The 14920-nt window shown below is 40.7% G+C and overlaps 2 protein-coding genes across 2 annotated transcripts in view; both read right to left on the bottom strand.

Annotated features, from left to right (window-relative positions):
* Window positions 1-14920, bottom strand: part of LOC137281563 (E3 ubiquitin-protein ligase TRIM33-like) — a 77304-nt gene that overhangs the window by 53094 nt on the left and 9290 nt on the right. The gene's annotated exons all lie outside the window — the stretch shown is intronic.
* On the bottom strand, window positions 1112-12436 carry LOC137281560 (protein PML-like). Its single transcript, XM_067812867.1, has 6 exons — window positions 12415-12436; window positions 8434-9473; window positions 7838-7896; window positions 7597-7645; window positions 5899-5958; window positions 1112-1841 (listed from the first exon to the last, which is right to left on the bottom strand). The coding sequence occupies exons 2-6, from the start codon at window positions 9470-9472 to the stop codon at window positions 1162-1164; spliced, it is 1887 nt and encodes a 628-aa protein (XP_067668968.1). The 5' UTR covers window position 9473; window positions 12415-12436; the 3' UTR covers window positions 1112-1161.

A 14920-nucleotide genomic window follows, 5' to 3' on the forward strand; every position in this document is an offset into this window, starting at 1 on the left:
TATAGTGCTAGGTATTGAAATAACGGCTGGGGTGACAGGGTTGGTAGGGTTGGCGCTTAAGTTAGTATCACGCAGACTTAATCGTAAGGCATTGAAACACGACGAGATAAAGGTTCTGGCTGAAGCAAAGCTAAACACAGTGAGTGAGCGTATTTCCACGGCACTCTCTGATAGTAAGATCTCAGAAGAGGAGTTTCGTTCAATCCTCTCTGAACTCAAAAAATATAACGGAATGAAACAAGATATTCGATCCAAGTCTCGTAAGTCTGCTATCAGCGAGGACGAGAAAAAAAAGTACATAGAACAGGGGATACAAAAAGCCCAGCAAGCCTTTATTATGAACACCAAAGAGATCGTAGGCGGTTCACGTTAAACTGTTTCATCGATATAAACATAACATAGCCGTAAGCGAGCCACCGATCCTATATGGTCGGTCAAAACTTACAACATAGATAAAGTGGATATAAAAGCCGACGAACCTAACTTGTACTATTTGAGGGATGGGCCGGGTAGGGGGTTTGTAAGAGAAGAATTATTGATCGTACCGTATGGCACAGTGTTACCGCCTGCCAAGTCACGGTAAACGTGATGGCGTGGCTTTGTAGTAGGGGCAATAATAGCAAGAGCTAATAGTCCCACCAAAGCCTCATTTAGTAAATGAGGCTTTTTAGAGGGGTTTTTGAAAAGTGTTTTCGGACTATCATTCCCTATACTACTAAATGTGACGTGTGTGAATTCACAACTACAATAATTTCATCACAACTGTTCATGTGGGGATTTAAAACATTTACATTACAGAGTAGAAACCAAATATGGTAATAAATTCATGATCTGAAACAACTTTTGATGAACTTGTGCATTCAGTTACTTGTTGTGCTAATTCCCAGACATGTATGAAATGTGAGATAAACTGGTCAACTACTGCAGAATAATAATCATAACAATAGTCATGTGTGGATGCAAAATGTTTGTAACATCCCACAGAATCCAGTCAAGTAGAAAAACAACACATTTAGCCGACCTCGTTACATTCTTGTTCACAACAAACAACACATAGACAGACAACTTATACGTCCGCCTCAATCACTACGATTACATTTGACAGTTTAAATAAATAAATCACACTTACACGTTTACACAATGTCATGTTTATTTTATTGTCTAATTCAAGGCGTCAGAGATAAGTGACTTCTTGGTGTCAGTCATAGTGATATCTGTTCCACTTATCACCTTCATGTTGACTGTGTAGAGACCTGGCCGCGCAACACCAAACACGGGAAGAAGAGACTCCCTCCACTCAACATCCACCTTGGCTAAAACAACCTCTCTGTCCAGGTCGATGAAGGCGAGTCTCCCCCTCCCCACATCCAGCACAACGCCATAGTGGAGGGTGGCCTGTGTGCCGGGTGTGTCAGACATTGTGTTACTGTAACACTTCCCCTTCTTCCCCTGCTGCCACACCCTGGTACAGAGACTCCCCCGGTGTGTGTCACAGCTCCCTACACTGACACACCAGGAGCGGCGCTGTTGATAAACATACACTCTACTGTCCACCTGACTCTCCTCCACCACACCCACCTCCAGGACAAGACCCCACCCTTCACCCACCACACCCACTCTAGACTGTGTCTCCCAGTACTGTGGGGTGTGTGGGGCAGGGGTGACAGTAGAGGGGGATGGGAGAAGGGGGATGTGGGTAGAGGCACATGTACCCCGATATTTCCGTAACCTGCCGCTGTGTCTGTGTTGTGTGGCGGGCCGCGAGTTGACCAGCTGACCGTCTGTAGTTACGTGGCACCAGTCTGTGTTGGCTCGAGCAGCGTCCAGTTGTAGTTGAGGACCTGGAAATATAGATTTTGTCTACAGTTTAACAAATTTCCCGACTTCAGACAACAAGTTAGACATTTTATTGTCAACCTCGTTTCCATGTTTACAAAACAGCGCACTGAATATCGGCTGCCATTTTCGTCTGCGTGTGAATTGTGTCATAATTGTGATATAAATAGATATTATAATGCTGTGAAAATATATGTATGGGTATTCTAAATGTTTTTCATACAGTTTTACACTGACTGACAATGAAATAAACACTCCATAAAACATTTTGTAAGAAATTGTTAGTTGAGCTGGTTTGCTGTCTGCAGTCAGAAATAGACACTTGCCGCCTGAAAACACATGTGTATAAACTTCATATCAGGATAAAACTATCATTGTTTGTATTCTAAACTCTTCTTATACGATTTCGTAAACAATAAGACTGACAAAATAGTTGTTTGGCGATATTTTTACATCCGAGTGTTCAACAGACCCAGTATTAACAGGTAACTTCTACGTCCGCTTCAATCACTGACCACAGTCTGAACACACTCGCTGGGCGGGACACAGGTTGTCACGTTATGTGTATTGACTGTGACAGGTATTCTCTCATATTTGTTTTTATAACACTGTTCTCAGACTTGTCATTTTCAGATATGATTAACTCTTTAGTTACAGTTTCAGCAAGAAATAAAACATGAACGTGTACTTTGATACAAGTTTTGACTTTGGTAGTGAGTAAACATTCATCTTTAACGGTGTCACATGAATCGTCTTTCCTTCACAGAAAGTATCTGAAATCAGGAATCGTCTACAGTCTTCTATTCTCTGAAAAGCAGTCAAACTCTTTCACTCATTTCAGTGAATATTCAATTCAACGTGTACAACTTATAATTTTCGCATAACGATCAAGCACTTCCAAGTACTGTCACCTTTCAGTAAACTGTAGTATCTGCCTCCTTGCTGAGCTACATGTTTTCACATCTTATTATTATAATTGTAGGCTTTCATCTTACACATTTCACTGATATTACACTAAACGATGCAGTTGGAATTTGATAAGTTTAAGATGAACAATTAACATTACAGATGAGAATTTATTCCTATTGTTAAAAATAATTTGGCAAATTCTCTGTGTCGGGCCGTCGGTAAAAGTGGAACCCCTTTGAACTAAACAGAGCCAGTTAAGTTAGGAATCGTGTAGAGTATAGACAGTGAGTCAGATAGACCCTCCGTTTGCTTGTGGAATGATCCTCCAGTTGTCTGTGAGCAAAATTCCGGCTTGTGTTTCTGTTTATTGTAGTTCTCTTTTACTACCAGCTGGTGTAATATCTCCGTTTATTGTTTTTGATTAAACTCATCAAGAAGAGGATTAGTTTGAACTGAATGTATGGTTGACCGGTTCATTGTTGTTTAATGCCGCAATCATCAATCTTCCAGTAACATGGCGGCGGTCTGTACATAATCGAGACTGGACCAGAGAATCCGGTGATCAACATCATGAGCACAATCCAAGTCAGGGAAGTCACCTTTAAATGACAAGCATGCGCTACTAAAGATCGATTTTAACACGGGTCGTCATGGGTATAGTAGCATATGACATGTTTGGCTTTTCTACCCTACGAACGTTTATCCTCAAACGCTTTTGGACGTGAAGTGATGGCGCCGTGTGAGCCGATTTCTCTCTGTAGACGGGGACACCATTAAGCGTTACTCCAGATGTTGACATCGACAACAACAATGACGTTCAATTCCACTTTGAAACACGTGGAGAAACCTTTTATGTCCTGAAAGTGCAACACATTGCTAATTAACTACATTACACCATCGAAAAGAGTTCAACACCAAAGGCCATAGCACCAAACAATAGGAGCCCCATTTTTTTAATCATCCTGTCTAGTGAATACCATATTTGACACCACTGATCGATGTTATGAGCAACTCTCATTGTGAATGCCAAATGTGATATGATTACAAGCTATGCAAGAATAGCATTATGTTTTTTCTTTAATTGTTTATAAACGACAGCCGGCAACTAATGACGTATACGATAAATAAAACACACCATATCGTGTCTACGTAATGTAGCGTAGGGGTAACCTAGAGATTACAATGTTGGTTCGTTACGCTGAAGACCCGTGTTTGATTCCTCACATGGTTGCAACGTGTGAAACCCAATTCTGGTGTTCCCTGTTGTTATGTTTCTTGAATAGTGCTACAAGCTGTGTAAAAGCGTTCTAACTCACTCTCTACACAGCATATTAAAGTCGAAATAGATCGGCAGTTGTGAATGTAAACATGCGTCTGTGTTTCTGTCACCTGATTCACGAATACACTGACAATATGTTGGATTGTTGGGTGAAGGCCATTTTGCTTATTGGTGTAAGTGAGAAATCCAGGTAAGCTTCTCAAGTATAAATATGTAGACCCTTTTGCACTTACCATATATTTAACTCCAACATTTATCAATGATCAAACCATCCAATCGTGAATACTCCTTCTCTGTGTCGTATAAATGACCTCAGGAAATATAAAGTGTGATCAACGATATAAAAGAGTCATTGTTGAAAAATCGAAAGCAGATACCTTAGGTTTCAATGGTCGTCTATCAGAAGCGGTGCTTAACTTGATGTCTGATAATCAGTGATAGTAGAATATACCTAGTACCATGTTCAAGAAATGCATATAAATCTACTACCCAGCACAGCGTTGTTTCTTTAAATCATGTAGGGTATGTCTGTAGACTCAGAGCCATTCCAATATTTATAAAGCTAAGAATACCACAACCCACCGAGCCTTGTGCTCTCGTCCGCGATATTATTGCAAGGTTGCTAGAATCAGCGTAAAATACAATTCACTTTCTCAAACGGTGTTGAAAGGAATGACCGTCACACCACAGTAGGACATTTGTGTATTCAGGGAATTCAGAAGCAGCGTGTATATCATCGCATGTACAGCCCGCCCAGTACAGCCTCCTGTGTAGAGCATTCATGTAGAGCATCTTGTGTAGAACATCCTGTGTACAGCATCCTGTGTAGAATACCCTGTGTACAACATTCCGTGTACAACATCCTGTGTACAGCATCCTAAGTACAGCATCCTATGTACAGCATCCTATGTTCAGCAAGCTTACTACAGCATCCTATGTACAGCATCCCGTATACAGCATCCCGTGTACAGCATCCCGTGTACAGCATCCCGTATACAGCATCCCGTATACAGCATCCCGTATACAGCATCCCGTATACAGCATTCCGTGTACAGCATCCCGTGTACAGCGTCCCGTGTACAGCATCCCGTATACAGCATCCCGTGTACAGTATCCCGTATACAGCATCCCGTGTACAGCATCCCGTATACAGCATCCCGTATACAGCATCCCGTGCACAGCATCCCGTATACAGCATCCCGTATACAGCATCCCGTATATAGCATCCCGTGTACAGCATCCTAAGTACAACATCCTAAGTACAGCATCCTATGCACAGCATCCCGTGTACAGCGTCCTATGTACAGCATCCTAAGTTGAGCAAGCTGAATACAGCATCCTATGTACAGTAATCAGTGTAGGGCATCCTGTGTACAGCACCCTGTAAACTGTATATTTGTACAGCATCCCGTCTACAGCACGAACACTACAGTTGGTGTTTAAACGGCAGTCATTGACCAATCATTTTTATGAATGGTCGGTTTTTTTGTGGTTAACGGTGCACTCAGAAATATTCCAACAGAGATGCGTTTTCTTTGCTCTCAGTATATAATTTACAGTAGCAAAGGAATGAGTGAATGAGTCTAGTTTTACTCCATAATCGGTAACATTTCAATTGTGTGGCCACGGTTATAATTACTCGAGGAAGGGCCAGACAATTCAGTGATCAACATCATGAGCATCGACCTATGCAACTAGGGTAAGATGAAATATTTCCACCGAGGAGCTTAAACACCCGGTCTCGCTAGTTGCCTCTTATGACAAACTTGGGTTACTGAAGACCAATTCTAAGCCAGAACTTCACGCATATATGTGAAGTGGTGACAACGGCGCTTCATTAATAGGTTAGACAGTTTGAATCTGATTGTACTTACACCGCAGAGTCACCGGCGTCATCGTCCCTGTTTCACGTCTGTAGGTTTCACACCCAGCATCTGCAACATACATCCTCGCTACACATGGAAGAATCACAGAAAGAATTCAGTGAGTGAGTTTAGTTTTACGCCGAACTCAGCACCATTCCAGCTATATGGCAGCGGTCTGTAAATAATCGCATCTGGACCAGACAATCCAGAGATCATGAGCATCGATCTGAGCAATTGGGAACCGATGACGAGTGTCAATCAAGCTTGACCAGCCATCCCGTTAGTCGCGGGACTAACTCTTATGACAAGCACAGTAGCCTTTTATGGCAAGCATGGGTTGCTGAAGGCCTATTCTACCCCGGGACCTGCAACTAAATTTGATTTTAAGAATGAAAGTTGATTTCGGCTCTATTGAGCACACTATAACATCTATCAACACAAATCTCAGTCTATTTATTTTCCGAAGTGGCTTTAGTGGCCAACTGCAATTCTACTTGCTAGTCATTTCAGCTGCCGTCCATTTCCAAATGGTGCTGATGATGTATAAGATTATTAACTGCATTCTTATCAAAATATAGTTGAAAGCTATACATATCATATTACATGACTGCGTCCTTTTGCTTTGTCCTTTTGAAGTATTCATGAAAACTACTCCTGTCTCAACATTGCTTCATCTACCTCGAGTGAAATCTTTGTCTAACCTGGATCCTCCTGAAACATATTGCTTGAACACATCCAGCCTGATGAAGCAACAACAATTCGCCCTGAAATTTCGTGTAAAGAATACAACGAAGTTGTTATCTATAGAACGGGTCATGTATTCCTGTTCGTCCAACTTCTAAATGCTTTTCAAAAAAATAACAAACTGTCTCCATCCAATCGTTGTACTGATAACACAGTAAGCTCCAGAACCATGAGTAGACTTTTATCTACCAGACCTACATTTGTCATTAGCCTTTGAAGCACTACCAAAGTATGCAGACACCGTGTCGAATGGGTGAGGTTTTTAAGTGCGATAAATTGCCCTTAATTCTGAAGTTTCTAGTAAAGAATAGTCTTTGTTTTATAAGCATTAATTATCTAACGATGTTAATGAAGCAACATTAGAACAAAATGAAGTTGTCTGTTGAGTCTAAATAGGTTGGCTTCCAGATGGATGTCTGGAAGATGAGGAAACTGGTCACTGGCCTCGATGACAGGGACGAATAACCACAGAGCCATAGAAATGATGAATAGAAGCAGTTCCCATCAGTAACCTGAATGATGAGTCACAAATGTGTCTTGAATAACTAAACTCATGTAGTGGTAGCAGTTAGAGCCTGTGCTGGAGATTAGTGGATTATAGAGACAACTGAGTCCTGTGATCCCAAACTATGAGAGGGTCGACCATACCTGGCGAAATACCTTACAATCCTCAGACAATTTAAGGCTGAAGATACTCTAGGCTTTACAATCGGTGATTATAGGCTTCATCACCAGAAGTAGACGATCGTGATCTTCTCGAACCTGTCAAGTTTCATTAAGCTCGTTTCGCGAAAATCATGGAAACTTTTACTTCCACAACAAGTGATTTCTGTCTAAAAATGGAAGACAACAATCGTTGTCATTTCGACATCTGGGATGTGTCAAGGTGATGTGTTTCTTTTAGCGCTGGTACAGGTCAGACAGTTCTCGTAATGTTGTTTCCTATTTCAGTGTTTAACTTACCAAAACGTGGCATTGCTGTTGGATTGTTAGGAACCTCCAAGAACTCCAGCTTGTAAGAAAAGGATATGCATTAATGTCGCAATTCAAAATTGAAAGAGCAGTAGGTTTGTTTAAAATTCAAACATCAGTTTTGTGTACAGACAATAATAGCATATGTCGCTGTTGATCGCAACTTGTTAATATTGATTACTAAGGAAGAAACGAGACACATAGGCATGTTCAGTCATTACGAAGTACTTACATGCTCGTGTTTGCTGTCAGCATCTGTTAGATGACTGCCGTCTGTCTGTGTTCCATTGTCTATAAAATAACCAACAACTGTTACAAATCAAATTGTCTACGCCTAACTGAATTGTTGTAGAAAAGTCTTGGGACTGAACATGATCATATCACCATAAAGTGACACTCGACTGAAGAATTCACAAAAAGGTCATCACATTTTCACTTTTGATCTATACTATAACCCAAAAAGGTATGGGAACACCCTAAGTTTTGATAACACGAAGCTTTTACTCAAAAATGATGCTTTTTTGACGACAATGTATTATTTCACCTAAACTCGACGAATACCGAATCAGTTGCTTCTCTACATGTTCTAACATGCTCTTTGAAATGCTCATGAAACACACAAAAAAGGTTCATTTTTACATTTGAGAATAAATGAACCCACCACATTTAAGTTTATTAATGACTATTACCTTTTGTATTACCGTGTGTGCTTGAGTTAGAGAGTGAGAAGGACATATATATATATATATATAGAGAGAGAGAGAGCGAGAGAGAGAGAATGAGAAAGACAGAGAGAGAGAGTGTGTGTGCGTGTGTGTAAGTAGGTACCTGTTTGATCTGTGCCATATGCACTGATACACCCGAATTCCGAAATTTCGGATTTCAGCATATCCAGCCCTCTCGTGTTGAAAGTGGCTACATGTGTCCTGAGCCTGTGTGGAGGTAGTGATGCAAGGTGCGTCTTCGTTGTGTCTTGTATTGAACTCTCCAGTGTTAGATAGTCTGAGTTTGAAGCATATCTGAGTACTGTCTTGATGTAGTCTGAGGTCCACTTGCATCGTTCACTTTCACCTTCAGAGGTAACTTGCTTGGTGTGCAGACTTAACAGTTCCCGCTTCGTCTGATTCTCAAGCTCGATGATCAGCTCCTTTTCTCTTTGGTCGAGTTTTGTCCGTAAGGAATGGAAAGTATGACGGATGGTCTCCTTCAGATCACTGCCTGTCTTCTTTGTGTCATTTATGGCTTTGTTGATACTCTCCAGGTATGCTTGGTGGGAAATACGATATGCAGACACGTTCTTCTCAAGTTCTTCTATCCGTCCTTTAGCAGCATCAGCAGCCTCATTTAAATCCGCAACATCATGATCAGCATGCTCGCCAAGTCTGCATTTGGCACAGATTAAACTGTTGCAGCTTTTATCAAAATATTCCAGAGGATAACGATTGTGTAGTTTACAAATTGATTCAAGATACATACTTCCCAGTGTTGTATCCGTAAATGTTTCCACAACATGTCGTCTGGTAGCTTTGAAACGATTGTGCAAGTTCTGACAGTATTCGCAGAGGAACTCTTCACACTCCTGACACCAACACACAGCCTGGTTGCCGTCATCGTTTGTACAGAGGAGGTCGGTGCGACGATGTTTAACTGTCAGATGGAATATTTCCTTCTGTCTCACTGCATCCTTCTGGAGTGTTGTGTCTGTGAGTTTGACCTCCCTCTGACATGTAAAGCATGATATGACACCACCAGCGGCAGATGTCACACATGTCTCACACACGGAGTGAAGACAAGGCAGTAGGTATGGGGCGGGGCCTTTCAGGGTAAACTTCTGCTGACAGACAGAACATTTGGAGAAGGCGTCCATTCTGAAACAAATATTATAGTTGTCTCTGTTCCATCGATTGCACCTCTCAGAAAGGGCATACTGATTCCAGGAAAATGCATACGCTCAACCGGAGTATTGATTAAACCAGCATTTAAATTAAATATTCATAGTCACCCTAACTGCTGTTACTGACTCATTTGGGCAATCAATCCTTTTTTCTCCAGTCACAGTCAACAAACCACCCAAGTATATTAAAAACAACTTACAACATCAATGACACACATGTTCTAATTTTACTTTAAAAAAAGAAAACAGACACACAAACAAACACGTTCTCCACGACGTCTGCATTCCTGAACAGCTGGAACCTGCTTACGTCTGAGAACATCACTCTCTGCCACTGTTTCTTTTACTACTGGCAAACTTTACGTGCTCACCAAAGACCTAGATGTCGATGTTGAAGCGTCAACTGTACATCACATAACATCTGCAGGCACAGATACCGTCTTGTCTGAGTCGTGAAGCTGATATTTGTAAACTAATGGGATGTTCTGTCTCTGCTGACCCGTGAAGATCTGGTGTAGAATAGGCCGTCAGCAAACCCATGATTACCATAGAAAGGTGACTATGCTTGTCGTAAGAAGTGACTAACGGGATTGGGTGGTCAGGCCCGCTGGCTTGGTTGACACATGTCATCGGTTTCCAGTTGCGCAGCTCGATGCTCATGCTGCTGATCACTGTATGGTCCAAAAGTCGACTATTTACAAACCGCTGCCATATAGCTGACCATTTGATCTCGTTAGTTGCCTTAGTTGCTGAAGGCCTATTTTACCGGACCTTCACGTGTTTGACATTTTGGAGTTGCCAAGGGTATTGCTACAGTATACATAAGTGCATCGCCTTTATGTATCTCTTCTGGTTACTCAACACGTACTCTTAACACCTTCTGCCTTCTCCAAATATAAACTTCATTCACCATCTCAATATCCCACACCATAGCATTTTTTTGACTGCATTTAGAGTTCGGCTAAGATATATTTATTTCGAAAAATGATTTCGCAAGTCTAGTTTTCAAAGGCATACTGTTGATATAAAATCTCTTCTGAAATCCGAATTATATGTTGCTGTAATCCGAGAGAAATGAGCAGTCAGCGCAATGTATAAATTTCGAACACCAGTTCACAACTCAAGTGTCAACATTACTTGTAATAGGGTATTGTTCAATATGCCTTATACGGAATTTGTGTGTAAAAACTAATACCTTTATTTAGTAGAAGATGAATACCATGTTTTCTATAGAAAAGAATTACCTCATTACAGAAATAATGGTAGAATTGTGTTCTAAATTTCATTTAGCTTATTTGAATTTAAGGTAGTACGTTAGGTAAGCTTATATTTCGATACGTTATTCAAAATAAGATCAAAAGGCCGACACTGGATATGTGACCTAAATATACTTTATCCAACAACTGTCCTACAGGCCATATGATATGACATCTACTAGCATACACTGTCACCCCAGTCTGTATGCTATACACCTCTACCCCTATCACCTACAGTGTTTAATATCCACTAACACCCGCTATCCTTTTCCAGTCACCCCAGTCTGTACACTTTACACCTCAACCATAACCTCCTGTAGTGTCTATCATCTACTACCGTACACTGTTCGATCGGGTGGTCAGGCTCGTTGACTTGGTTGACACATGTATCGGTTCCCAATTGCGCATATCGATGCTCGTGTTGTTGATCACTGGATTGTCTGGTCCAGACTCGATTATCTTCTGACCGCCGCCAAATAGCTTGACCACTGCTGAGTGCGGCGTAAAACTAAACCGTACACTGTTTGCACCAACCCTCCCCTGAATTTACACCATTTACTACACCTTAACATCTATCCCCTACACACTGGCATATCTACCGGCATACACCATCCACCCTTATCCACCCTTGCATGTACACCACTTATACTACACCTTAACCTCATTCTCCACTCTGTGATATCTACTAGCATGCACTATCCACCCCCACTTACCCCTGTATGTTAATTCCCCTTCCCCACGAGTTAATAGTCCCCCGGACAACAGCCGCGCCCCCTCCAATCATAACAAAACACACAAACTAAATGTTCTGATGTTATTTATATTTATAGCACTATATAACACCACAACACATCATCTTAAGAATCAATACGTGTATCAATTCATTTAAAAGGACAGATAAATATACACCATTTATACCACATTTTAAACCCAATCTTCACGTTGTGACATACTATCCACACTCACCCACACACCCAATGCTACCCACCAGTACACATAATTTGCTACACCGTAACGCCAATTTTATTCACCCGAAACATCTCCATAAACCTTCTGCTACCAGTGATTTAAGTCCACCCGTGTTTTTCATCTACCACTACCACTAAACACTTATTGTATCAAAGGAATCTGTTAATATATACTATTACTCCACCCGTATATACCACACACCTTGTGCTGTCACCCCTGCAACTCCGACCTACATATCCTACCGCACAATCGCCGGGTGTTTAGGTCATTGTGACATGTCTCCAGCTTTGTTAATCTAAAAATACCCTATCCTACCCACCCTGTCGTTTACGCTACCTTGAAAGCATTCATGGTGACGATTTCAAATTAAGGGTTCAGGTTTATCTTCTGAACTACGCTCCAATCAACACCATGTTTAACTGCCACAGAGTCAAAAGATCTGTTTTTGCTGTTTCTGTGTTAAATTACACGGATCGTGCAAAACGCATTAGAGGTAATGGCGTCTGAGGTAAGAGTGGCAATGATAGGATAACCTGTTTGATTTGACACACGACTGTAGAAACTTAACGTGTGACATAACTAGAAAATGTATCATCTACCATCTACGTCTTTTTCCGATTTTGACTGGAACTATATCTATATCAAGACAATTTTACTGGGTTATATTGAGACAGGACAGGACACACTTACCTGGAGGTTCGACTTCCTTGTTGTGAATGTCACTTCCGGGTCAGATCGTTATGCGCAAGTTTTATCGCTATCGAATTGTAGCAGGTTATCCAATACATTGATATGGCCGTACAAACTGGTTTATTTGACGACACTGCCAATTATATTGAGATAACTGTCTACCATTTTAACTAGTGTCTCGTGGTGGGTCCATATGATTTGGTAAGAAAGTCATGCTTAATATCTGTTTTAACTAAACATCTCCACAGACGTATGCATTTTGTAACTATGCATCAATAGAGTGCATGAATTTGATTACTGAATAAATCTAAAAAACTGTGAAATGAATGTTTTTCCTAAAATTTCATCTGTACATATAATGCAAGCAAAAATATCTTCAAAAGCTTTGTACATCTGCAATAATAATAATAACTTTAATAGTTTAAAATTTTCTTGTTGTTTGATGATAAATAAGATATGTATATGAATAAGATAAATCAGTATATGTCCCTGTGTTGCTATTGTCAGGAAAAGTACTACACACACTTTCTCCCATTTTTAACTTTGGCAAATTTGTCAGCATGTCAGCTCCTCACAAGTACGGCCATGTTTCGATTCCTTTAAAAATGGCACGACCTGTGCAGTGCGTTGCATCTTTCCCTCACCCTGATCAGGTTAGAAAACATTAATACGATCACTCTGTATTTCACTCACTCAATCTCGCTCCAGCTAAATATAACACCTCTGTTCGTATATGAATTGTAAGTAAACACTGACTCAGTTTGATTGGATAATGTTCTAACAAGGAATGCATTGTCTGTTTCACAGATTGTGTACGGGCTAATCTCTAAGAGAGAAGTGCATCAGTCTAGATAACCCTCACAAAGTTATTTTCCTGCGACCAAAATCTTTCTCCACATGTGGTGTGAATTTTGTGTGAGTTGCCAACAGAGCGTGTTTGATCGACAATTAGGGCATGAGTATAACATAACTGACAGAAGACATATAACTTGGGTGAAATCAGCCATATTTCTTAAGAGACATCCCAACAATGAAGGTGGATCACAAAGCTTTGAAAATGATGAGGTCACAGTCATTACTGAGTTATATACCCTACAACGTGAGATAGTTATATACCCTACAACGTGAGATAGTTATATAGCTTACAACGTGAGTTAGTTATATACCCTACAACGTGAGTTAGTTACATGCTCTGTAACTTCATGTGTTATTTCATGCTACAAACAAACCCATATATGACAAAGTGTGCTGCTGGTGGATAAATCGTGTTCATGGACGTGCTGAGGATGCACTGAAACCGTATCATGGATGAAGGTGCGCTTGGTGTGACCACAGTCAACAGCGATAGGATCACTATCATAAATCAAGTGTTATGTTCCATTCACCATGTATGCATCCACAATCGGCTTCATCGATTGTAGTTCATTGTATTTCATGTGTATCTTACATGTCGACGCTAAAGAACGATCGATCTTGATTTTCCACTGAAACAATGACAATGGGCATAGACAGCAAAACACTGTCAAAAAGTGTTCGTATGGGACCACTGGTAGTAAGTGATGGCAACAGGTAGAGACCCGTGTCACAGCTAATCTTTAACAATCCAGTCTTGTCGTAAGAGGCGACCGACCGGATAGTTTGATCAGGACCCCTGACTTGGTTCATGCGTGTTATCATGTGCTAACTGTGCAAGATAATGATACTTCCCTGCTCACATGTTATAATTATGAGATGAAGGGTGTCCATTTTGGCATCACTTACCGGTAAATACAGACTCTGGAACGTTTGGTAAGCACTGTTTTCATTCTTTTGTAAACAAATATGACCTTCCCTCTTGTTGTATACTGAACGAGGTTTCGTCAGACGGAAACGGAACAAAGTGACGATGACAGAAAAACAAAAGATTATCAGACTGAAAATGGAAATGAAATCTCTGCGTTGGAATCGAAAGGCATGTCGCTGTAGTGAGATTGGACGTATAGACATATATTACAGTTGACTCCCTTTAAAATAATAATGAAGTGTTGCTATCATCAGCTTGTAGAATACCTTTCCACATTTGTGTTGATACAAATCATTGTTTACATTTGCGGGCAGTTGCTTTTCTCTGAGTTGGAATCCGATTCCATTTTGAAACAGTATGATAATGTTCCTGAAGTGGTGTTAGTAGATGGAGCTCGGCGAAAGGCATGTCGCTCTCGGGAGATTGGGTCACATAGATTACAGTTGAGGCCCTTTAATGATGTCACATGGTGGAGCAGGCGAATCACAGACAGCTGAAACGTAAGCTCTCTGAGCATGGGATCAGTTTGTACTTTAAGAGTTGTTGTGACTGTCAAACTGACTAATCATTGACCTTATGACGTAATATAATTATGCACACATTCCAGAAAAAATAAACTTTTTTACGTATTGTGCTTGAGACAACGCTTTTGCGACGAATAATTTAACCTGACACAGTGCAATGGCGGTTACTGTGTTTGAGTGTTATTTGAGATAACTATTA

Source organism: Haliotis asinina, chromosome 4, assembly GCF_037392515.1.
Source record: "Haliotis asinina isolate JCU_RB_2024 chromosome 4, JCU_Hal_asi_v2, whole genome shotgun sequence".
Lineage (NCBI taxonomy): Eukaryota > Metazoa > Mollusca > Gastropoda > Lepetellida > Haliotidae > Haliotis > Haliotis asinina.

Excerpts from the sequence above, each read along its gene's own strand:
- LOC137281560 (XM_067812867.1), bottom strand. The coding sequence starts at position 9,472 with ATGGACGCCTTCTCCAAATGTTCTGTCTGTCAGCAGAAGTTTACCCTG. Across the intron at positions 7,646-7,837 it reads CTGACAGCAAACACGAGCAT|CTGGAGTTCTTGGAGGTTCC; the intron begins GTAAGTACTTCG and ends TTTTCTTACAAG. Across the intron at positions 5,959-7,596 it reads AACAGCAATGCCACGTTTTG|ATGCTGGGTGTGAAACCTAC; the intron begins GTAAGTTAAACA and ends TGTATGTTGCAG.